The 26,085-nt window shown below is 39.0% G+C and overlaps 1 protein-coding gene across 7 annotated transcripts in view; it reads left to right on the plus strand.

Moving 5' to 3' along the window:
- GABRA4 (gamma-aminobutyric acid type A receptor subunit alpha4) overlaps window positions 1-18,698 on the plus strand; it is a 48,165-nt gene extending 29,467 nt beyond the window's left edge. For all 7 annotated transcript variants that reach the window (XM_027457146.3, XM_027457144.3, XM_013107372.5 and 4 more), the window contains one exon: window positions 8,139-18,698. In XM_027457146.3, the coding sequence (XP_027312947.1) occupies window positions 8,139-8,672 (534 nt within the window). In that variant the 3' untranslated portion in view covers window positions 8,673-18,698. The remainder of the gene's footprint in view (window positions 1-8,138) is intronic.
- Window positions 18,699-26,085: the final 7,387 nt, after the last annotated feature.

Raw genomic sequence — 26,085 nt, forward strand, 5'->3', positions numbered from 1 at the left:
ATCACAAAAGATTCTAATCTTAGTCTTGCAAGATCACTATTGAGGCATAAAGATGTTTGTTTACTGTTCACTTTTCATTCCATTATAGTAATACCTCTTCATTTTATGCTTGATTATTCTGATAAATCTCTTCTGTGTGACTTTAAAACTGTTCTGATCATGGTACCCTATTCATCTATTTATTTATTTTTTTAGTCTGAGGACATTAAGTGCCCAAAATGGTGATTAGGCACCTTACTTAATTACTAAATTTCCCTGGGTAGACATGTACAGAGCCGTCTTGTTGCTTCCAGAGCATTTGCCATGAATCTTAGGTGGAAGAAATACCTACTGTGCTTCATCCTGGAGTCTGAGCAGGCTTGTGTCCTGCCTGTTCTGTCTCAGAGAACTGTTTTAGTAACCAGAATACTACTTGGTAGTGCATGGGATGTTTGCTAAGCTCTGATTGAAGCTGTTTCTGTTCTGTTAAATAATTTATATAGGGCTGGGGAGAGTGGGAGGAACTGATTCTTGGATCAGCTTGTCTGGGCTTTCAGTGCAATGGGAGGGTGAGATTGAAGAGTGCAGAGTGCAACATCTATAGGAAGGAAATGAGAACCACCTGTCATGGGATATCCAGTAGCCTGGTGGGTAAGCACTTAAGAGGTGGGAGACCTGGGCTGATATCCCTGCCACAGTCCTGGCAGATTTCAGAAGTTGTCATCTTTCACCAAACACAGGTTCCCATCCTGGGTGCAGGGCTACTGTAGAGAGGGACACAGTCTTTTTGTGTGTATCTTTTCATACTGTGACTTAGCTATCTAGCCTCAGGAAAGAACTCAGAGCCAAGAGTTCTGGACAGAGTCTGATGGCTGCTACTCTAAAGGCATGTAATCTCAAATCTGCTCTCTAGGGTGTTTCTCCCCAGATTTGACAGCTGCTTGCTGGATGTCAGAAGTGTTAGCTCTCTGCTGCTTCTAGGCATCGGATACTTAGGATTGGTACTGGATGGTGATGATGTCACTTGTTAATTCCACTGTGAATTTATCCTTGAGAAGGTAGAAGATACTGCTTTAAATATTGTACTGTCTGTGTCCCAAAGAGATACCATTTCAGTGAAATCCTGCATCAAAGATGTGCTAAGGATCTAGAAAATGCATTGGCATGCACCGCTGAGCTCCCTGTTTCAGTAAACAAATGGTGTAAAAGCAGCCCTGGGACCTTGCATAATGTTCCTCTGAGAGTCTGTAGTAGGATGAGGCTGAGCAGAGCTACTGAAGTGTCCACGTATCTAACCCCAGGACTGCTGAACTGTTTTCCACAGTGTGCTGGGGCTGATTAGAATAGAAGCTCTGCATCACCTTGCAAATGCATGGCCCTAGTTTCAGTGTGTACCTGCTCATAAGCAGTTGGTGATGGCTGTGTCCCCTAGTGGCCAGAGGCCTGTGAAGATGATTTTAATGTCAAGTACTACTGAATCTGTGTTAGGCTGGCCAATAGGACCTGCTTTATTTTGGTCTACAGTCCCAACAGGATGTATCTATAGTATAAATTATGAACAAATTTAAAACTGCAGGGAATAATTGAAAGCTGCTATGTAGAACACAGATAGGATATAGGAAGATGCTGCTGAGATGTATGAAGGAGCTAACTCTGTACTGTACAAAGACAAGAATTTCTCACAGCTTTCAGTGTTCTTTGTGTTCATGTTCTTAAATACAATCATGGGATAAAATTGCGTGATATCCTGGCATTTGCTTTTATCATTACTGTGTTCCCCCTAGAACTTGGCATGTGACTTCTAAATAGTGTTCTTGTTTGTTTTACAGATTCTAGGTTGGCCTTATCATAGGAAAGATGTACTGTGGCTGTTACCACCTCTCTTTGTTCTGTAACAAGATGACTAAGTTTGTCAGTTCAGTATTGTGTATTGCTGTGCTGATGATCCCATTCCCATGAATCTCAGCTCAGCTGCTGCAGACTACTTCAGTTCATGCTAAATTTGCAATCTGACTTCATTGAAGTGCAAAGTTGGCTTGCTTGTCGAAAAACTGGCAATACATACAAAACAATGCGGTACTTTATTTTTTGGCTCAAGTCAAGGCTTATATAGGCTTAGAGAATGTTTCAGGATTTCCACATTATGTGAGCAGCTGTTTATAGTGTGCCAACCTTGTTAAATATTGAAGAGGTTAGATTGACTCATGTTTGTGCAGCATTCTCGTGTGGTAGTAAATAGCAGTATCCATCGAAGTTGAGCTTAAATATAAAAGGAAATGATCTGTGAGTGGATTTTATTTATTTATTTATTGTGATAGGAAGCTTTTTCGTCTATACATTTTATCACAGAAGTTTACCATCAATCTTGCTCCATGAATCTGCCATAGTATTTAACAATAGATCATATAGATTTATTTTAAAGTATGCTAACACCATCCTTCATTTTATTATTCACAGTCAATTGCTTGTGAATCCACTTGTCAAGGGAAGGAAGCAGCATTAATTACCACATTTTACACATGCCTGCAAGGAGGTTTGTTTAGTTATCCTATCTTTATGTCAGATAAAATGGACTTTCTGCTCTAGGACTAGCAAAAAAAGGCATCTTGCATTAGGACTCTCTACATAGGAAGAATTCATACTGAATGTGTTTTTTCCAATTTCAGTTAAGATCATTTTAAAGAAAAAAAAAACCTGCAAAATAGTATGTATTGCTTAAAATTAAAGTAAGATCTCTCTGCTTTTTAATACAGTAAATATTTCAAAAGTTGTTTGCAATACTGCATGTTGTTTCATTGATCATGATATAATGATCAATGGAATGGTGGGGCTTAGATTATTTTATTCCAAATCTGGGTCCATATTAATGGGGTTAATATCAAATTTGGTAGAAATCTGTTATCACCTAACATAAATTAGGATATGTCTATTATTATTTTGGGGGCAGGTAAAAACAACCAAACCCCTGAGCTAAAACAATTCTTAGCTGAAGTGCGGGGAATTACCAGTCACTTGTGTGACATGCTTTTGCACTGGTATCTTGGAAGGCTACATCTTGGCAAAAATGTGACATACTCTGCTCTAAGCTGTAAATCATATGATCACACCTCTTTGTTGCAAGATGCAATGAGGTTTGTGCTTGATTCTTCAGTTTCAGTACACAGATTACCTAAAGAATTTGGATGTTGTAGCACACCATCCAGAGAGATGGTGGGATCTCGGTCCTGTGTATGCACCTGATGCCTCAGGAGATGGAGGTCTCTGAGGGAGCAATGCTGAAATCTCAAATCCAGGGTGCCAAGTCCCAGCCAGATGGAGCATTATGGAAAAGGCCTTTAATTTGCATTTCTCTGGGCTTCAGATATGTAAACTTGGGCTTCAGGAACTGCTATTGACAATTAACCTGCTCTAGTGTTTTCAACAAACAGGGAGGCAGAGGTGTGTCCCATGTTGGAGAGCTGGGAGATATGAACAGATTGAGTTATTTCAATGCCTGGCAGAATTTGAACTTCCTGTCCTGTTCCATGTCCCCCTGCCTCTCTGGTCTGAGTAACACATAGGGTGGTTGATCCTTAAATCTCTTTATATACACTTGTTTGGACTAATTAAATATTTGTTTGGACAGAAAGGAATAGTGATTATGAATCTCTTATGAAAGATGGTATCCTCTTGGGGTAGGATACAGTAGCAAAGTACGTACCACTTCTGGCTTGCTAGTGGTTGTGAATTGTGGAGCTGGTTGGAAAGGTCAGAATGACAGGGTATTTCAAAGGAAGGGTGAGGTGTCAGTTGCCATAAGCATTAAGTTGGCCTGTTTTAAAAAAAGGCAATCTTTATCAAACATACTAAGGCAGGTTTTGTATGCTGTGATATGTTGCATTTTATGAGAGCTTCCAGACTCACATTTTTTGTTCTTGAGCTACGGCATATTAAATGTCTCCCAAAAATCTCACCCAAATGTCTCTAGAAAATCAGTTCCTTTCAGAATCCAGAGTGAGAATGTAAAAAAATGTGGACTCAGTGTTTCCTGTGGAGCCCCATCTGGAGTAGCACAGCAGCTCTGTGTTGTTTGAGGATAATTGAGTGTTTGCCTGACTTGCCCTTGGAAAGGAGTCTTTCCTTTCATTTCTTGGGTTGCATTTAATTTGGCTTCCATTTGATTTTCGTGTTCTATTTCTTGTTCTGATGCCTCCAAACTAAAAGCTACCAATTGGCAGTAGTTTTGTGTTTCTTACTGTTATATAAAGCAAGCAAACAAACAAAAGTAAAATATTTTTAGGAAGCAGCAAACGTTTTACATCATATATATAATTTTTGTTGTTCAGATTATTTTTATCATGATATCCTTTTAGTAGGGATATGCACCATAACTGAAATAACTGTGAATGTTTTCCTTAATACAAACCAAATGTAGCATTTTAGTATGTTTTGTAATGTAGTAATTAATCTGACTTTTGCTAATGTCAATGGAATTTGGTTCTTTAAGACTTGGCTGTGGGATCAACCTTGTTTAACATTTTTGTTAGTGACCTTGGCACAAGGCAGTAGTAGAATGATGAAATCTTCAGATGATATGGGGTTGTGAGATCGTGTCAGTACACAGAAGTAATAAATGAACATTGGAAGAAATGAATGATATTGATAACATTTGATAAAGGAGAACATAGGGTCACATGTATACTGTGATTGTGGGGCTGCACCAGCACAAACCAATAACAATTTTTCAACTGGAGAAAAGAAAAATGAGTGATACCTGAGAGTTTTGAAGGAGGAGAACGAGCTATTGTCATGAGGGTAGTCTTGAATAAGGCATGTGCAAGTAACCAGTTTGTGAAGAGAGCTGCTGGGCACTGTACTGGTAAGGCTACCCTAGGAATCAGCGTGCATCCTGCTCAGCTTTGGCAGGGCACTGAGCTAGGTGCTCACCACTCACAGCTGTGCTGGTGAGAGGTGAGCAGCTTTCCCCACTGCTCCATTTTTTGTTTCTTCAGTGCATGCTGATTCTGCAAATCCTACTGGGTGCAGGAGGAGCTGGAACATGCTCCCCTTTGAAAAGTCTTCAGGGGTGTGTGAGGTATTGGAGGTAAGCCTTTCCCTAGGAGTTTTTCTGTCTCCAGTATTTAAGTTGCTCTCAGCAATGCTAGAGAGAACATTATTGCTTAACTAGCTGCTCCACCAATGGTCAAAGCCCCCGTCTTTCCATGTGTAATATCTCTCTCTCCACAACTTGCTTGTTCCAGTACATTTCAAGGACAAGGTTTAATTCAAGCACACAAATGCAAACTATGACATCAAACAAGAACAACTCTTTTTCAGTGATATGTTAACTGTGGAGCAAGTTAGAAATATGATTTCTAATTTCCACACTGAGCATTTGGAAGGTGATTTTCAGAGAATTAACAAGGAATGCACCCTTATTTTGTAGGCTTATTATGCAGTGCTATGTTGTGATAGCTTATGAGGTTGTCTATTCTGGTTCCACATGCACATTAGTACATCTACATGTACTTAGGCAGAAACTGGGTTTCTCTAAATGTTAGGTTCCTGAAGTACTGGAATTTTTATGTACTAGTGGCAAAAAAATACTAGAATTATAAAGTTAGGCATTATGAACATTTGAAATGGTGTGTATATATATAACTTTATTCTCGACTAAACATTTTAATGGGATGTGAGTACTGGATTCAATAGCAACCAGTCCTGTTTGGTTATTTGGATGACAGCTGGAGTAGCGGGGGAAGAGGAGGTATTATGTATTTCTACTAATGGAAGCAAACGCCCACGTAAGAAACAGAGGTGACTACAGTGTGTAAAGGAGCCTGGCTCTTACCTGTCTGCCATAACAGTGTCTATAATTGATGCACGGAAAGGAAGGACACTGAGATGGCTGTTGAAAACAGGTGACATATCTTGTCCAAGCTACAGAGCAGGTCTATTTCATAACCCTTGTCCCAGCCTGTGGGCTGGGAAGGGCTAAACAAAAACCAAGGATCTATGCATGGCACGTAAACTCAGCTCTTCTGAATGACTCTAGTGTCAGCCCCTCTGTAGCACAGAGCTGTTATTTTGGACAGTGAGCATCAATCTACTTACCTTTGCAAGCCTTTGAGTGATATGCAGCACTGTGTCAGGTATTACCAAATGTATAGCAAACACTCCTGTCCTGATTGTATTTTAGAACTTAAATTTAGCAGTCTTAAAAAACTGCTATACTATTCCTGGGTCATTGATAACCCTAGTGTGAAAGTATCCAAATTGCACACCTGTGTGTACTTCTGTTCTTCCCAAATAGTGATTCAGGCTTCTCTTTCAAACAGTACAATTAGTGTTTCTTTCAGGAAATACACGTTTCCTCTGGTGTTTATGCAGTAATTCCAGTCCTCTGCTTCTTTGGATTGCAGATGCATAAAAATAAAGAAAATCTATTGACACACTTCTATGCAGGAAGGAAAACTGTGAAACCTAAGAGGGTTTCTTTAATATATCAACCATGAGCTGGCAAATACATCAGCCGTGAACTGGCTGCTATTCATGACTGTATATGCGACAGCTTCACACAAATTGAAGCCAGCAGTATTGCCAGTGATTGATTTGTACTGAAATGAACAGAATTTGGGACCAGCATTCTGGTCATAATGGGAGTGCTGCACATGTCAAGTGATTTATTATTATCATTTTGTATTCTTTTTTTTTTTTTCCCAGATATTTTTCAGCTCCTGTTTCTCTTAAGCAAAATAGCTAAGCGCAACTGATGCAGCAGGCAGATATGGTTGTCACTCTTCTCACTGTTTAAGGCACTAATACCTTGAATAATACCCCAATTATTCTCTGTTACTACTCTGGCACTTGGCGGAGAGAATCGTTGGATGAAGGAGGGAGGAGGGATTGCTGCCCATTTTCACTCTTTGTTGTGCTGTGATCTTTGGCAGGGTTCTTTGGTATGGGGAGAAGGGAAAACGGAAGTACTGGAGCCAAAGACACGGCAGCCTGAGGTGGTGCAGGGCAATGCTTGGGAAGAGCGTATCAAAGATGTACAAAATATGATTTTTGATGCATAACAAGGGATTGTTTAGTCCTGTCTATATTTACACCTGCATTGCTGCTGTTGAGCATGTATACACTACCCATGATTAAATCCATGTTTCATGAAAAGCAGTGGGCCTTTGTGCAAAACATATTCATATATCTAAAAAAAAAAGTGCAGAGCTGGTGGTTTAAAAGAACGCTTTTCAGGTACCCTTCCTGAAGGAGCTTCAGGAGATGTTAGGCTTGTTCTTAAATACAGAAAAGAAGGACAGAGCCCGAGTCCCAGTCTCAGAAGTCAGTAAAATATTAAAACCTGCTGGATTTGCCATCTCTACATCCTTATCTGTATTTTAGTTTCTCATCCAGCCTAATAAGTACCATTTGGCTTAAATATATCTTTCAGAATGACATCCGGACTTGCCTGAAGACATCGAGCAATGGAGAATTTGCCACTTTTCTTAGTTAATTAAAGGAAAGGAGTAGTTGATGAAAGACTGATTTATTCACTGGTTCAGTTGCAGCTGGATAATTTATTGCCTGTGGTTGATGTGAAAAAGCATTGACTTGTTGTTGTTTTTTTTTGTTTGTTTGTTTGTCTGTTTGTTTTTAAGGAACAAGAAAGGGGTAACTTGGTTTGGTAAATACTAGAATTTTAGTAGCATTTACTATCTCAGGAAAACTACAGTTCCTAATATATGGTAGTTACTTTTACAGAGATGAAAAGCAGAAGTAAACCATCGTGGCTGGTAAGTCAGTTCTAGAATATTCGTGTATTATCAAAGAAATAAGCAAGCATCAGACAATTTTATTTGGTGGTGAGCCTGAAAAAATCCCAACCCAAGAATGCTTAGCCTCATGCTACTAAGTTTACATAGGTACCATATCATATGGAGTGTGCAGTGTTGGATATGTTCACCTTGGTATTACAGCCACAGGTAAAAGGAATTCTTGTTTATCACTTTATATGCTATTAAATCTATTACCACGAGCATATGGTATTTTTGTACTTCAGGATCAAGCTACTATTGATATTTGTGAGTATTATTCAGTTAATACTTGATTATAAAGTTTCCATTGCTTCTGTTTTAGTGTTTATTTTAAGAATGACTAGTATTTTTTTTGTAACTTTGCAGAGTACAGATGCCAATTCAAACGTGAGGAAAAGAACGAATGCCACAGTACAGTCAGAAGCTGATGGTGGGAGCCGAATCGACACAAGGCACAGCTCCATCCAGACTCCCTCTGTAGCGCAGGGGTCTTCTGACATTACACCCCACTCTCTTTCTGCATCAAGTCCCAACCCTTTCACACGCATTAATGCATCAGAGACATTATCTTCTGCAAGAGCTACCCCTCCAGCTCCTCCTTCTACCCCAATTTTAACTGGATTTGTATCCCAGCATGCCACAGCTGGATCCCCTTCCATTCAGCACTTGCTTGGATCTAGACTGGAGCAGATTCAGACCACCACACCTAATACATTAGGAGCATCTGCAAAACCATCGGCTGTCCCACCACCTGCTCCCCCTGCCTCCCACTCTGGCACTAGTAAGATAGACAAATATGCACGTATTTTATTTCCTGTTACCTTTGGAGCATTTAACATGGTCTACTGGGTGGTGTATCTATCCAAGGATACCATGGAAAAATCAGAAAGTCTAATGTAGTTTTGCTGCTATGTAGTAGTTCCTAAATTATACTCACATTTGATGCAGAGTTTCTTCTTTTGAAACTATTTAAAAAAGTCAATAATTATAAAAGCTGTGTGCTACTTTCCCGTTGTAAAGGCTGGAGTTATTGGGGATAATTAGTAAAGTCCTTCCAGAGTAATAGGTAACAGAATTGTCTTCCTCCCTTCAGCTAGCAGTGAACCACCAGTCTCTTCACACAGAATGCTTGCCTTTGGGAGGAACATGCAGAGGGAACAAATCAAAGGCAGAGGTGCACAACTGTGCAGTGGAACACATCTTGACTGCTAGGAATTATGCATGCTGATTACCACAAATCCCTGAGGCACTTAGCACTGCTGTCTATGTCTGGACATAACATTGCATTCTTTGAGTGCAAGGCCTATGTCCTGAATATTTTGACAGTACTTGCTAGAAAAGGACTTTCCCTGCTAGATTAAAATTGGCAGAATGGGGGAAAAATGAGCAGTGGAACGAGAGGATGAAGTCCAGCCTGGGAGAGTGCAACTCCAGAAAAGTTATGCAAAGGAGTTGTAGAGCTCCATATATTTTTACTAAACATTATTTTGCATTGCAACCTGAGAAATTCTCACTTCAAAATAGGAATGAGTGAACCTTATAAAATCTGAAATCTGATGTAATTCTCAAAATTGGAGTTTTTTGTTTGGTAAGGTGATCTTAAATGTGATTCTTCAACTTTGCTGACCAGCTTGAGTGGATTTATTCCTAAATTACATCTGTTGTGGTAGAAAGCAACCAGGCCCACAGTGTTCAACTGCTTGAATTTTGTTCTTTCCTTTGGATGCTTTTGAGTTGTTTGCTTGTTTTCCATAATTTTCAGTCTGACACTTCTGATTTCCTTTGAACACATATTTCTTCCCCCTCTTTTATATAATGTTTGTTTCAAGTTAAATTTTCAACAAATTTTGAAGTAGTTTCAGAATTGAGCAAAACAAAATTTCCAGTGCTTTGATGAGCATGGCTATGGCACATCTTTGAGTGAATGCAAGACACCCTTTTCTGAAGGAACGCTGTGACATAAATAGGAAAAGAATGCTTCTAGGCAAAGCAGGGCAGAACACAATGTATATTTATGGTCAATTTGTTTCTGTTATGCATAGATAGGTGCTTTCTTTATTGGCTCAATATGCAAGCAGGCAATTACCCGTTTTTATTAAAACAACAAAAAAAACGTGAACAGTTTAAACGTGATAAAAATGTTATCTGCATTGTTCTTTTTACCAGAACGGGTAGAAGATATGCTGGCAATAAATCTAAACATGTTTGCAGAGATCCATCTGGCTAGGCAAATGGCTACTGTTTCTGTGCAGGCAACAAATGAAAATTCAAATTCTCAGCGTACCTTTAAAGGGTCGGGAAGCAGGTGATTCTCCTTCAAGTGGGCCAGTTCTTATCTTCAGTTAATTTGTGTAGCAGATTGGTAGCCCATTGTCAAAGTTTTATACTGGGGGGCAGATAAGGTGAGTGTTGTGGGGTTCTCTGTCCAAGTAGTGGTAAAATGACTGAGAGACTGATGGAAATCACAAGCTACTGGGGTGATTGAGGTCATGCGTGAGACTGCCTTAACAGAGTTGGGACAAGAATCAGTGCACAGTGACCATATCTCTTTGCCTCTTTCTATCCAAATTTTATAACTATTTCATAGCTGTGAATCTGACCCTCTAGCTTACAGGACTTGGGAGAATATAAGAAATGTGTCTTACAGCATGTGGTATGGATCCCAGGCTCCTTCTTCGTGTATAGCATTAGAACCTTTATGATAGGATGCATAGGATTTGGGATATCTTACATGACTTCATTAAGAGGTAGTAATATAAACAGTTACCTTAATCTTCTTTTGTTTACTTAAGTGATATTCTCAAGAGGCTAGGCACGGTCCTTTCCTTTTTGCGTTTTATGTCTAGAAGAAGGTTGTGATTACAACAGTCCTTGGAAAACCATTACACATGCCATAGCGCAGAACCAGAAATGGAACACCCATGCAAGTTGTGTAGCTGCAGTAGTTTGCATCTTTGGAGGTATCACTAGGACCTGTGACTGTTTCTTCTCTAATTAAGTCATATTATTGCAGATTGTCAGAATAGAAGATATTCTACAAGAGATTGTTTGTTTATTTTGTGAAGCAAGAAGAAACAAAACTAATCCTTTGCCAACTGCTAATCATAATTGCACAAGAGTTATATTTTTCCTACTATAAAGAACAATGGTTTTGTGTGTGCTGGGAACCTAGAATTTGCTCCAGAAGTTACTGAAGTTATTCTTTGCTTTTCTCTCTGATGAAAAACATGTATATTTTCTCTCAGACAGAGCTTTAAACTATTCACGAGAAATAGCTGTCTCTTCCCTTCCACCCATCCCTCTCTACTGCTCACATAATCAGCTTTTTCAGTGCATTGTTCAGTAGGATCAACACTGGTTCAGGCTATTTGACCAAGGTCAATCTAAATGTGCTACTTGGATTCATTTGTATGTCCTGTTTCATATTGAAGACTTATAAGGAGGAGAAAAGGATTGCAAAAATTAATGGAATTCCAATTATTAATTTCTATGCTTCCATGTTAGAAGAAATCTTTAATCATATCTCAGAACAAATGTTTTTAATCTGTCAATATATTTCTGAATTACCTTCCAACACTTGCATGTTAATATTCAAAATGAGATAAAAAAATTCTCATTGAGTCTAGGACTAATTTATTGTACTGTGCTACATTATTGTGTTCCTGTGTATGAGGAAATTATCATAACTAGCTTTCCAAAGTACATAAGGACAAAGTAGATAGAAGGTTATTGTTAACAGTGTTTTTTTTTCATCATAATTAATCTCCTTTTGGAGTGATCAGAAACAGTAAATAGCCTGCAGTATACTCAGAAATACTGTCTGGTTCTGAATACTGTGTAATTTAGAAGCACAAAAAAAAAAAAAAAAAAAAAGCAAGGCAGTAATATGCTAAATATAGAGGGCCAAATGTTCAACACTGGTAACTAAAATCACAAGGGAGAGTGTTGCAGGTGTCATTTCAGTGACCAGATAGGTTACTAGGGATGGTTTTGAGTGAGATGAGCTTTACAAGATTTTTATTTTTTTTAATATTGGTTTTGTTGAACAACTTTTTTTTTTTTTGACAGTAGCACAGTCATTTAAAATTAACCAATCGCTTCAGATAGTCATCTTTCTAACCAGGAAAAAAAAATTGCATAGAGAGCCAAAGAACCTTACCAGGAAGCAGAGATCAATCTCCACTAACTGCTGTTTCCTCGGAGACATTGTTACCAATAGCAAAACTCCCACAGATTTCAGTGATGCAGCCCCAACCAGTGATGCAGTCATTTGAGAAAAACGGTTGAAAACTCAGTTCAAGAAGATTGTCTTCACAGGTGTTGAAGTGTATTTCATGGTCAACTGTAAGGCCGAGTTGTGCAAGGTCAAATTTCTCTCAGCCTGCTATTAAGAATTTTCACTCCATTTTCTAAAGTGATGAAGTCAAGTAAAGAGGCAAATCCAAACCCCAGCCCTCTTAGAGCTCAGCAGCAGAACTGGAGTCTGTCTTTGTCCCTGCAGAAGGGACTTGTCTCCATCAAATGGATGTCAATGGCACATTTCTGAGGTGCTCTGGATTTCTTCTCCCATGAGTTTTTATTTTTTTTTAAAAAAAGCAGATTTTGTAAATTAAGTCATCCAGTCTATGTCACCTTGCAATCAGGCAAGTAGAACATATGATAATTGAATGAAAGAAGCAAATAATTTAATAAGGAATGTGACTAGAGCTCTTCTATTAACAAGAGCTAAAAGTTATCGATTATAGGGAGCTCAAGCATAGTCTTGGGCATCTCATCATTTTTATGACTCAGGATGGACTTGGAAAAAATGGGAAAACCAATTAACTATATGTAATAGGATTTAACCAGTTATTTCCAGAGAAAAATAAACTAGCTATTTTTGATAAGTGCAGAATTCTTTTTCCTTCAGTTTTCTTGCATACCTCCTGTGTGTCATTCTTACACAGTGCACCTTATGAGGTAGTGAAGTTGCATGTATGTTGTGTCAGAACATCAGAATATACAGTGTATATCCCTTGTGCTGTTGGAAGTGAAGAGGTAGGCTAAAAGAGAAGAAAAGAACACACACACAGGTTGTGTAAGAGACATGCTGGCCACCTGAGACACTTTCTTGTAGATACTTCAGGAGATTCTCTAGGAGAATTTTAGTGTGGGAAGCTGGAGCATGGTTTCTTCTGTAGCACAGTCTCCCCCCAAATACCAATAGCTTAAAATGAATAGCTGTTGTATGGCTAATAAAGTTATAAATTACAATATAGACAGCTGAAAAACACTGCTTTTGGATTTGTTTAATTCTAAAGTTAAAATCATGGATTAAAAAAAATGGCAAATGCATTGTTGAGAAAGCTAGGTGACATATAGCATTTAATGATGACATGGATAAAGCCAAAGATGATCAGAGTTTTAGAAGTATTAGAGAACAGCAGAGATGTGTGGCAGTAAGTTTGCATTAGGTCAGTGGGAAGTGGAGGATGGGATGCACTTCTCTGGATGGTCTGACAAACATAAATCAGTACATTAAAAAGGTGGAGGAGCAGAATTGCGTAAATAAAACTTAGTGCAAAAAACCAGATGGTTCAGTGGAAGGGAAATCAGGCCTACTGGTTCTCTTGGAAGGAAAAGTGCATCATTTTGGAAGAGTCTGATACACACTAATTTTTATAGTCTTCATTTGTAGGTCTCTACTTAGAAACAAGTTGTAGTTTTTTTTTGGAGAATATGAGTGTGGTTGTGCAGTTTCAGCATGTTCTGAGTACATCAGATTTTGAAAGTAAATTTTTGGCACATTCTAAGCAAGTGTGAGTAGTGAGAAGTACAGAGCATTCGGAAAAACTCTCTCTTTGCTAATGTTAATTACTGTGTTCTTAACTGGAGGGAATGAAAAAGCAATTATTGTAAGATCGATGGAACTTGTAAGCCATACTTTATTTTCATGTGGATTTGAAAATGTGGTAGGTATCCTTTTCAGAATTGATTAGTTTTACCCTCTAGACTATAACTTAATGCATCTACAGATCTCTTTTACACTTCCTTATTGTTTTTTATATTATTTCAAGAGAAAGAGCTTATTTCAAAGCAAACCAGTTACTATCCACTGCAGCTCACTATGTTTTCTGGTCATAATTCTATTTTCTTTCCTTCTTTCCTGAGAAATCATGTCATGTCATCTTTAAAATAAAAATAACAGAGAGGAAAAAAAAAAAAAAGCCTTGGAGACTCCCTTTTTAGAAAAAGCATCCAAACTCCCAACAGCTATAAAATGATCTCTTTAAATAGTAGCATAATTTCAGTATTTAAAAATACTAATGTGATCACAGCCTGGATACATATATATAAAAACATTCAAATAATATGAATTCTCTGAATTGTAACGGAAGCAGGCTCAAGATACGCTTGCAAGCAGGCTTATTTTGAAAGAGTACCTTTCTGGATGCAAAGCACCATGTGAGGTAAGAAATTATTATTATTATTATTATCTTCATATCTGTATTTTCAAGGAAAAATATCCTGATGGGGAAAAAAAAAATATTGTACTACTGAATTAACCCTCAACTGGAACAGAGATCTGAGTTGCTCTTGCCGTTGTTGATCTACTTCACCGTTTACAGTCTGTTTTAGTGAATGCTGTATCCACATAGATGGTTGGTTGGCGTAAAATAAGCATTTAAAGAAATAATCTTTATATGGGAATATGTTTTACTCCTTTGAAAACTCTTATCTGGAGATTGGGAGAAGAAGCATGTGACTGTATGAAGCACTCAGCTGGACTTGTGAGTTCAATGCATTACAAAATTAAGTACTGATTTGTCTTGCCTTGTCATCTTGTGCTGGTGGCTCACCTCCATGGTAAGTAAAGATGCACAAGTATGGAGAACCAAACACGTTGAACTCAAGAACACGTACAAGTGTGTCATTAAGTGCTTTCAAAGCACTTTAATAGTGTTTTTTGAACCTCCTCACTATACTGTAACTTCACAGTCCGTTTTACAGTTGCTAGCTTGAAAATTTCCTTGCTAGACTTCATTAGGTCATCAAATGAGTAATATACATCATAACATACTTTAAGTAAATCAGTTTTTCTGTATGTACATTCATTTAATTTTTATTAACTTAAGACTACACTTTCTAGCACCAGACTACTGGTGGAGATGTAAGGAGTTTTGGATAACCAGGGTTCCTGTAGAATTAAGTTAAGGCAGCCTTTTATAATGTAGAAGGATGCCTTTGCAGATCAACGCCTGTAGCAAATTCATGGTGGAGACGAATCCACTGCTGCTTAATCCAGGCCTTGAGTACATGAGCCATATTTGAAGGGATCATGGATGGGAGCTAGCTTATGCACTACTAGCCTCTGAAGCAGTCTGCACCAGACAGACAACATTATTACATTATCACTCTACCACAAAACTAACTGTGTTCCTACCTTCTTGCTGTCTGCTTTGTGTGGTGAGAAGTACTGGTGTGGTCATGGTGAGCTGGCTGAAATAGTTTGTCTAGCTAAAAGCAAGTTTGTCTTTTTTTTTTTTGTCTTTTGTCTGAGTTAGTAGGCAGCTGAATCAGTTCTCTGATCTGGCTCACTGTGTTAGTTCTGGTACAAAGGAGGTGGTGAGAAGGCTGGGATTATGTTTTGGGGTGGATTAAAGTTATTGTGAAACCACATCTATAGGATTCTTCCCCTGCCTCCTCTGGCATTAAAGCAGAGGCTAACAGCCTTCCTTGAACCTTAGGTACCCTATGCGGTCATTTCTTTCCTCTACAAAGGCAATTTTGTCAATTGCATCAATGATAAATAGTGGACAAAAAATACATGAAGGCCAGAATTTATGAAAGATCTTGAGCCAAGTCAAAGAGAGAGAAAAGGAAGAGAAGGGAAAATATCAGCAAGGATGAAAAATTTAGTTTCTTGCTACCAAGCAGTTATTTTAAGATATGTCCTATTAGAGGTACTAGAGCAGCATCTGGCAGGAAACAGCCTAGAAATAATTATTTCTTCATTATAAGTAAAATGAGAAAGTAATAAAGAAAACAAGTTGCTAATGTTTTCCTAGAAACGTTTATGTTCCATTGAAGTTGTTTTCATTAAAAAGTGTATTTTCATAGCCAGGAAGAATTAAGAGGCAGAATAGTGAAGGAAAAAGATCAAGTTTTATTAAAGCACTTTGAAACTTCTAGTGTTTAACGTGATTTGTTTAAGAGACCAAATAGAGAGATTCCTGCCTCTGTTTTAACTCAATTATAGAAGGAGGGGAAAAAAATCACAACAAAAGCTTTCATTACAGTGACAGCCATTTTTTGGAAGTGTCACCTTCCTACAAAATCTAAAGACTTTGTGTACCTAAATTCATGGTAAGCTTTATTGTGCTGAGCATTTCTGATAATCTGGTCAGTACTACAGCTTGTGGGCTGTGGCTGCATTTAAAGTAGTTGGAAAATGTACATCCAAAACCTTGGCACATGTATAGTATGGATCCTATGAAAGGAAAAGATGAGTTTGTAACCCATCATTTGGCTGCTTGAGAGCTCTGATGTTGCTGATGTGGGGATAGGTAGGAACCTATGGTCAGAAAAGGGATGAAGGAGAATGAGACTGCCTCTTTCACAGATGATGCAGATCTTATGCTGGCTTAAGCCACTTATGAAAATGCCCCCTAAACTCCTTCCCAAGTGGGAAGCTTAGGCATAGGCTGAGTGTAATGTGGAAGTCAACACCAACTGCAAATCCTGCCTGCAGAACAGCATCCTTAGTCTGTCCTAAGGTTTCTGATGCTGTGGCTAGAAGACTAGAAGGATTTGAGCTATAGCAGTGACTGCCAGCTGGGATGCATCCATCCTGCTGTGCCTCCAAACCATGCTGTGATGTATCAGGGCCCTCAGAGTACTGGCAGCAGGATGGAAAATGCTCTCTTGGAGTACCCAGTAGGGCAGACTGGAGGTGAACATCTCTCATCTTTCAGCTCAGCACAGCTGATACTGGCTGTAACAGCACTAAACATCCCAGAGGAGGATCAAGGTGTCCTGCACTTGTCTTCTCCTTACACATCTGCTAAATGCTCTGATATGGAGAGTAGTGGGGCTAACATGAAAATGGGCTTGCTTAGTGCAGCTGCTTGGTACATATCCATGGTTTCTGTAGTTGTTTTCCTAGTCCTGCAGTGGTTTAGGAAAAAAAAAAAAAAAAAAAGTCCAGCTGTACAAGCTCTGCTCCTGAAGCCCATTCTAGCAGCACATGGGCTTCCTCAAAAGCAAAATAGCATCTCCATGTTTTAAAGGCATAGTTATTTTGCCCCTATCAGTTGTCCTATAGCTTAAACATTGCAAAAATTGCTTTCTTTTTGACTCTTACTTCTTTTAAATTCCCTATTACGCTGTGTATTTGTGAAGAAAATAACTGAGCTGACTCTCCCCTGCTGTCCCCCTGCTGTCTTATTTATATTTTTAAAAAATAAGTTTCTTCACTGCACACATGGAGATCACAGGCTGTTTTGCAAATTTGGGGAGGGCAGCAAACACAGCCAGTAATTGCTTTACTGAGTGGGGACTGGGGTCTAATAGGCCTGAACTTAGTCCTAGTAAAACCGTCTGTTGAGCAGGAGAAGGTATCCCTGTGCTGGGGAAGAACAGCTGAGCCTAGAGACTGTTAGACATTTTGCTGAGGTAGGGTATGAGAGCTGAGGCTTAAGAGCTGCTTGTTAGCTATTTTAAAACTTCCTATGTACAGTCTCTAGACCCATGCTTCAGTGTGTCCTGCTCCTTTTTGCACTGTTTTGGTTTTCCTTCCAGACCTGTCCCTGGCTTTGCTCCCTTGCCCAGTGGATGAGCAGGGGACCAGTAGCTGCTGGGATGCTCCAGGACACTGGAGGGCCACGAGCCTGGGGGAGGGAGAGCTGTGTTGTTTTTTTTTTTGGGGGGGGGGAAGTGTTGCCTTGAAGACTCCTCCCCCTAGCTGCTAAAATTGGTTCATCTAATAAGCAATTTGGGCCACACTTTCTCCTGCATTCTCAAATCATGGTGGCCAGCGGAGCAGGCTGGGAGGTGTTAATTTCTGTGCTGGTAAATAATTCAAAATGCAATGGCTGTACCAGCTGAGGAACCAAAAGAACAGGGGAATTTCTGCTGTGGCTACAGCAGGTGCTATAGCTGTCTGTCATTTTTACGTTGGGAAAAAAAAAAGCAAAAAAAAAGCTAATATTTACTGGTATTTTAATTAACTGTAATCTTTTCTTTTCCTGTGGAGCCCTGTCCATTGTAACCAAAGCATTTGCATTTAATCTTAGACCATTGTAAGAAATATTCCCAGTGAAAGATATGAAGCTTTTTGAAGTATTTTAATCTTTGTTTTCTGTAAAAGCTGTGGCATGCAGAAAATACCCTCTAAAGCAGCATAGTAGAGATGCTTCTTTAACACCCTCTTAGGGAAGACCCAAATCTCCTAACTTTTCTTTCAATAATTTATTACTTCTGCAATATGTGACTGTCCTAGATGCATGTTGCAAGAGTTTGTGCCATGCCAAATTCTGATGTGTATCCCTTTGTATTGACCCATACCTGGGGAAAACCAGAAAGGAAATCAAAACAAGGGAAGCCTTGGAGTTGAGTTCTTTTACATAATTCTTTGTGCACATTTTTGTTGCATGGAACAATGTGGCTGGAAGATTGGAAGAATTGGAGGTTAACTAAATTATTTGAATGCATATATTTAATGCTGGTCACCTGACTATACTAAAAAAAAAAACTGAAAAGGTGGTTTGATAGCTGTCAACTTGTTTTGCTATTGTGCAGCTTAACTGTTACCTTCCTGTATAATGAACATCTATGTATTTGGAAAATAAATCCATCTTGCAAGAAAGATTGTGCAAAAATTGTTCCTATTATACTCCAGTGTATATTGCTGATGTCAAATAAAATACAATTGTGAGAGTTCTTAAACAGTTGTCTTTCTAATTGTGGCCTGAAGCAGGAAGAGGAAAAAACATATCAAATTTCTTTGGTACAGATCCTCCCACAGCTAGTGCTGGGATATTGATGTTAGTTAATGTGTCAGTCTTCCTAATGGACAGATAAAGGGATGGGTTTCATCAGTAATAGGATGAATGATAATTTGTTGTATAATTTCTTAGTATGGCACACCAATTTACTGATGTGTTGTTGTCAATGTGTCCCACCAGGTTAATCAGCTGAGGTAAACAAATTACCTTGCCTCTCACAGCAACAGAAACAAATAACACTCATGGTTGTGGTGCCCTCTTTCTCTCTCCTTTCTTTCTGTGAGGTGCTCTAACAGTTCTTACTCCTTGCCTTACCTGCCAGCAGTCCAGTTGTCAGCTGCTCTGCTTCATTACATGACCTAAAGTGATTTTTCTAATATTCTGTGCTTGGGCCTGATACAGCTCCCATGCATCAGAAGGCAGACGTAGACTTGCAGAAACTGTTTCAGTGAGGGTTGAAAAATACCTGGCAATAAATATGTGTAGGGAGAAAGATGTATGGAGAAATCATTTCAGTATGTGCAGTGGCCTGTGCAGGGCAGGGCGTGGGGCACCCTTATTTCTTTTGCTTAAGGGTGGTCAGGAACATCAAATCTTTTTTTGCAGGCTGAGATGAGAGCTGTCAGAATGGCTTACAGTGCTGCAAAGTGCTGTAATTGCTTCTTGCTTCAGGGACAGATTTTGACACCAAGAAATCTGCTGTGTTTGACAACCACAGTTATTTCTTAGATTTGGGAGATTCTGCGTCTCTTTCTCCTGGCTTCTGTGGGTGTACTTTTTAAGCCTGATGCACAAACTTGTTGTTTGGGCTGCTGCTGCCGTTTAATGCTATATGGCATGATGCTACCCCACATCACATGTTTTATTAATGGCACTTGTATCGATTTGGCAGGTGATTCTGCTGTCAGGCTGCTTGTAAGGCCTGTTTAGCATCCCAGTTGCTGTTGGCTTCAGAGGGTGATGGGATCAGATCTTATGCAAGTCAGAGCTCTGTCTCCTGGCAGTGTAAAAGGAATTCAGCACGCAACCTGAAAGCAATTGGGAACTTTTCTCTGGTCTGGTGTAAAGCACCTCCTAAATTCATTATTCACAGCTGTGAATGCCTTAGTGTGCAGGGCTTGAGTGTGATTCGTGTTTCTTGAGAGCACTGGGGTCCATTCCTGGTAGGCAGGAGTATGAAACTTCTAAGTTTCTTGGTCTGGTTTAAAGAAGGAAATTGAGCCTGGGTTTGTTATGTGAGTGGTCTGTCTACAGGCCTGTGAAAAACCTGATGCTGAGCTGGAAGTGGGTGCTCTCAATTCCCATTAAAATGTTCTGCTTTTGTGCATAGAACCCAATCCTTCTCATAAAGGAAAAACCACAGTTTGGGACTTAGTTGGGGGAGTCAGGCTCTGTCTTCTTCCTGCTGCTCTTCTCTGCTCTTTTCCTCCTTCCTTTCTGCAGGGCTTGGTCTCACAGATGTGTTCTGGGATGCTTTGTTGGAACAGTCCCGAAGAAGAGAAGTGTAAGTATGCCATTAACATAATAAAAAGCCCTGGTCTCAGATCTTGAATATCACTGTTCATCTACTGAGCAAACTCTGACCTGGAATATAAAAGTAAAACCAGCTCAGCATGTTAGCTCATGTGAGATGATGAGAGTAAAGTTGTCCAAGATACCAATCAGGCAACAGCTGCAGATATAAGTGAACGAACACCTAGGAATAGGGCAGATGTGACCCACGTGGCTTTTCATAGCTTACATGAGAAAGACACAGAGAGATAGGCAGTTGTACTCACATCAACGAAGGGAGAGAGCACAGCTGATTGAGGCTGGAGGTAAAGGTCGGGAGAGAGTGAAGCGGCTATCCTAGTGTGAGAGCAGGAAGGAACTGGTTGCGGATGGATGTTATCAGGTGATGAAAACAAGAGCTGATGTGGTAAAGCCAGCAAGATTTAGAGAAATTATTTAATAATATTAAATGAAACATTATAAGGTTCACTTCATTGGAAAGTGAGGCTGAAGGGTAGCCTTTAAGAGGAGCGGAGGACTTGCCTGTATTGCTGAGCTGGCTTTAATGCTGACGAAAGCCTTTGGACTGGAATTACACCACTGCCCTGGGGGATGTTTTGAAAGGAATCTCTCCGGAAAACCAGCAGGCATAAAACTGCTGGAACAAGATGCCAAAGGCATTCTAAGATGGGAAATGTATCCAAGCTTATTTTGTGGTATTTATTTACATTTTGGCTATGTTTCCTATATGACATTTTCTGCTTGGTCTGTGGAGATTTTTACTTTCTGAGCTGAGAAAATTTCACTTCTAACTACAGAAAATTCATTAAAAATGTATTGAAGTATTCTCTTTTTCAGATGACAAGAAGCTGAATAAAGAGAGCTCCTCACTCTGAAGTGTCATGCACAACATTAAGAGAGCATGCCAAAACAGCACGAACAACTCGGTTCTTCCCAGTGTTGTACCTACTTCCCCCCCCCCCCTCCTTTTTTTTGTTTTCCTTTAACTGATTGCAGACTGAGGTACTTCTTATGTCTTTTTCTTTATAGGCTAATGGTTAGAGATCTTGTCCATAAAAGACCTTCAGATACTCCTGCCCAGTTTACAACTTGCATATTACTGCATGTTCCCAGATTCCATGGAGTAACTAACCATAGCCACTAGTCCGTTACAGCAAAGGAGAAGCTCATGGGGTTCCTTGAAGCATACTGGAATGTGTTTTGCTTTAGGAGTTTATCCTGGATCATGAATGAGCAAAGATGCGTGATTCAAATACACTTTTCATAGGGTTTCTGGGTCCCTTGTTTGAGGAACGTACACACACAGGGAGCCAGGAACCAGGTAGCATTGTAGGAGTCTGTACCTAAAGTCCCTATGTATATTGCTGGATTCAGCCCTCAATGCTGTTAAGATAGCAGCTGATAAAAGCAGCTTATGGCCTGTTTCAATATGAGAAGTAGACTGAAATCAACTAAAAAGATAACCTTCAGGGTTAAGCTTTATGTGGGTTGTATAGACATAGAACCAGATATAGGAGCACTATCTTTTCCCCCATAGTAATAATAATCATAGTAATGAATAATTTTTGCTACTGCATTACAGCATTCTTTATTATTATTATTATTATTATTATTATTATTATTATTATTATTATTATTTACCATGCAATTGACTTTGATTTCTTTATTTAATCACCTTAGTTTTTTTGTTTTATTTTGTTTTTGTTTTATGGAAATCAAGTACATCTGTAAGACAGTTTGGGCTGGAAGTTGTGCTTGTGGTTTCTCTAAATTTCCAGCACTTCTAAACTTCATTGCACCTTTGTTATGTGATTCATTGTGGGCTATGAAGCAGTGCGGTGCCTTGGAGACGATGTGTGTAGGCTCTTCTTGGTATGTGGGATTTCTTGGGGCTGCAGAAGCAGGACCATGATCAGCACATAGGAGGATGTCTGATTCCTTGCTCTCCATGTGGCTCCCAGCCTCTTTAAGCACTCTGTTGTCTGTGAGTTTCTCCTTCTGGAATTAGCCCTGAAACCCCTTTTTAGTATGCTTTAACTTCAGCATGTAAGATTGAAATAAATATCACTTTCACAGAGCAAATCTGATAACTTTTATCTGTGAATTTGAGAAAAGACCATAACTGTTCATAAATGTAGCTTTGCAAGTAAGGAAATGGCATGTCTACTCCACTTCTCTAACTATAAGCCTCTTATTCTGTGTTTTCAAGAGCCTGGGATCCTATCAGCATCTTCAGCTTTGATAAGGTGCCTCCTCCTATGCTTTCTGAAGGTTGTTACAGTACTGACTGCTTTTGAAGGCATGTAGCTCTGATTGGAGGGACTTGGCCAAGAGAAGGAGTAAAGGAAAACACCAGGCCTTCTGCTGATATAATACCTGAAGCCGTGCAGAAGGTATGAGTGTTTCAGAGCCATCTTTGTGGCAGTGGCTGAGTTTCACAGGTACAGGCAAACTTGCAAGAACAAGTGGCTTTAGTGAATTATCTGTTGATTTTTTTTTATTATTTTTATTTTTTATTTTTAAGTTGCTGTCAGGCTATACAATAGAAACTGTGACACTGAAAGATTTTGTGCATCTTGAAAACCTAATTCCTGACAGAAATACTTAGCTGAGAAACATAGGGATTCAGCTTTTTAGAAAAAGTCAATTCCTACCATTTAATGTGTAAACCCAAATTCCCAGTGTTCTTAATGGATTTTACTTATTCTTAAATTATAATTTTCATTCACTTGACTTTTATCTAGTCTTCCTGTAGTAAAATGAATTGATTGCACCCTAGACAGTTAGATCCTTTGCTCTTTTATTATCTGCTAAAAGTTCAGTAAATATTGTCCTTTTACTCAGCCTATTATAAGGGATTTAATATCATTGGAACAGGCAGCTACATAATAATATCCACTTAACTAGATTAGCTAAGTTGTCAGTATTGATGCTTCTGAATATGTTTACCTATTGTTCGTTTTCAGTGTTATAAACTTGCAACCACTTGCAGATCACTGTATCTGATAGATTATTTTTTTTTTAAGTGTGCTTCATCTTGCCCTTTTTTTATAGGTTGTTGTCAATGAGCTGCACTCTAAAATATGAGTTATTAGGCTGCTTTGTGTCACTGACAAATAAAAATCACATTGGCATAAATGGCCAACTTGCTATTGCAGGTGGTGATGGAGAGAGAAATTGGTTAGCAGATTCTGAAATCTGGGTGACATCTGTCTGCTGAGAAAGGCTTGGAAACAGATAGTCTTAATGTATTGTCCAAATGTCTCTCCAAGTCATCTGTGGGCAAAGCCTAGTAATTAGGTACGTCAAAACTTAGACATGAAAATTTGTGTTGACATTCTGTATCTACATCTTAAACACTTAGCCAGCAAGTACTTGCTGTATTTACTGAAGTGCTTGGTGGGAGTGGAAAAACAATGGACTTATATAAATGCTCTCAGGAAGATGAGAGATCTGCTTTTGTCAGAGACAAAACTGCAGGAGCTGTGCTGGAAATATGAGACCAACACAATTTGCTGAACAAATGCACTTTGGCAACATTGGTTTCGGTGTCACTAATTTTATGTCTTTTTTTCTCACAAGTATGTTGTGGAATATAGGTCTTGCTAAAATGTTTAAATTATGGATGTGAAGACTTGCACTGAACTCCAAACAAGATCCTTGGTTAGGTGTCTAGCCTCTGTCCCAGCCTATGCTGTGGTCTGGTTGTTTGATCAGATGGGCAGAAATGTCCTGTGGCAGTGATAGGTTGCAGGTGCTCAAAGCAAGAGGGAATGAGTCTGAGTGCTCCCTTGGGTGAAATGGCCTTGTTTCATGCAGCATGATTTATTGTTACTTTGTTCATATGAAAGTCAAATTCATTGAGTAAATTATCTTATATAATGTGAGCATATCTTACTTCCATTATCATAAGGTCAGGGTGTGCTAAATTGAGCAAATCAACCAAATCTTTACTTAATCATGCGCTTAATTTGGTGTCATGGATCTTCCGCAAGAGTATTTGTTATGTACTTGCAAATGCATTGCTGCCGCATTTCTATAGTAGATCTTTCCTTTTCTCAATATTCAGTTAATACACATTACATTAATGTCTTTAAATTAGGTGCATCCACAAGGAGTTAATTCAGGCTACAAATAGATTTATATCATATTATTAACATGTTTGTTTAAAGATTTTCTAGGGAAACTTGTATAGAATAAAACACTTTATGGGAGTCATGAAGAAATGAGAAAATTACAGAAGATATTTGTGCTGGAGCTACTGAAAAGTGAGGTGCAGATTCCCACAATGGGCAAAGTACAAAAAGTACAGTAGTACAAGGCCAAGAGGTTTAATCTCAAAGACCTCTCCCCACCAACTTTTTCTGTTGTTAGCCTTTGTTCCATGTATTCTTTCTGTTTCTTTCCTTCTGTGCTTTTCAATTCCTTCTTTCTTTTGTCCAATGTTCCTCCCAGATCTCTCTTCATAACTGATTCCCTCAACTAACCTAATAATTGACTTCAATGGGACTTGAGGGTGTGTTCAAGTGCTCTCCTGAAGAAGGATGCTCTAGTTAATCAGGACTGAAATTGTCTGTGAAGTAAATAACATTTATGAAGAGTTTTCAGAGTTATGAATAAATTCAAGAACACTTTTTTATGTTTATTTTGTCACAAATGACTTCATAAATTGTTCAGGCAGCTAGATAAAACTTTCTCAGTTACTTGGTGTGCAAGAGAAAAAAAACAACTTACATATTCACTTGGGAGCTTTTGTTGGCATCCTCCAGTACAGTAGTTACACTTTGTAGTCCAGTGTTTGGACAGCAAATCAAAGGCATAGTTTTGTTTCTTCCTTGAATTTGTTTCTTCCTGATTACATCTGTACTAAAAATTTAATGCCTGACCTAGTTTCTGAACTGGTTTTGGCTCAGACCATTTAGCCAGGTGGTTCCAAAACACAATCTGGGAGTTAATGATAGAAGCTTTCTCAATACAGTGCCTTCTTTCACTGGAAGGCAAGAGACATTTATGGTGTTACTCAGTCTCAGCAACAGGCAAAAGTCCTGGGCAGGTTTAGCCCAGCAGTATAGGTGCACCAGGCTGCAGCAGGGCACAGAAGACTCCTCATGTTCCTTAATTAAAGGACAGTAATTTTACCTAGTCATTAAGGGGGTAAAAGCAGCAAAGGAGCTTCTTTGAATAGAACTGTGAATGTATGAAGTGATTATGCAAACTGTGTTTGTTGAAAGGAGACTTTTTAAAAGCAGTTACGTAGGACTATCCCACAGGGTTATAATAGTTCTAGCTGAAGGTCAAATTTAACTACTATTAATGACATAGGGTGACTTTAATAACTATATTTCAATATGAAATGATGTGTATTACTGCAGTTTGGTCTTTTGCAAATGTATTTTTTTGTCTAGGAAATAACCGTAAGGCATTCCTCAGTAAAGCCATTTAGCATCTCAAGCATCACATATAAATGATCTTGCTGGTACCATCACATGTGATCTTCACAGCCTGTGATCACTTCCAAGTGGTAGCATACAAATAAATCCCCTCAGACATAGCTCAAATTATTCCACCAGGACTGAGATAAAGTGATAGCTCCATGAATCATCACCCACATGGCTGAAGCATATGTATTCTGGATATAATCTGCTCTCAGTCTTTCAGATCTGACAGCAAACAGTCAATCCTTCTGGCCCCTGTGTGCAGGTGGTTGATATCACTGTCTTCTTGCAGGTCTTCTTGCAGGTCTCTTGAGTCCATGTTATTGTCATTAAATGTAAGGGAACCACTGGAGTTTGGATCTGGGTTGTTTCATAGCGCTT

The sequence above is a fragment of the Anas platyrhynchos genome, chromosome 4 (assembly GCF_047663525.1).
Source record: "Anas platyrhynchos isolate ZD024472 breed Pekin duck chromosome 4, IASCAAS_PekinDuck_T2T, whole genome shotgun sequence".
Lineage (NCBI taxonomy): Eukaryota > Metazoa > Chordata > Aves > Anseriformes > Anatidae > Anas > Anas platyrhynchos.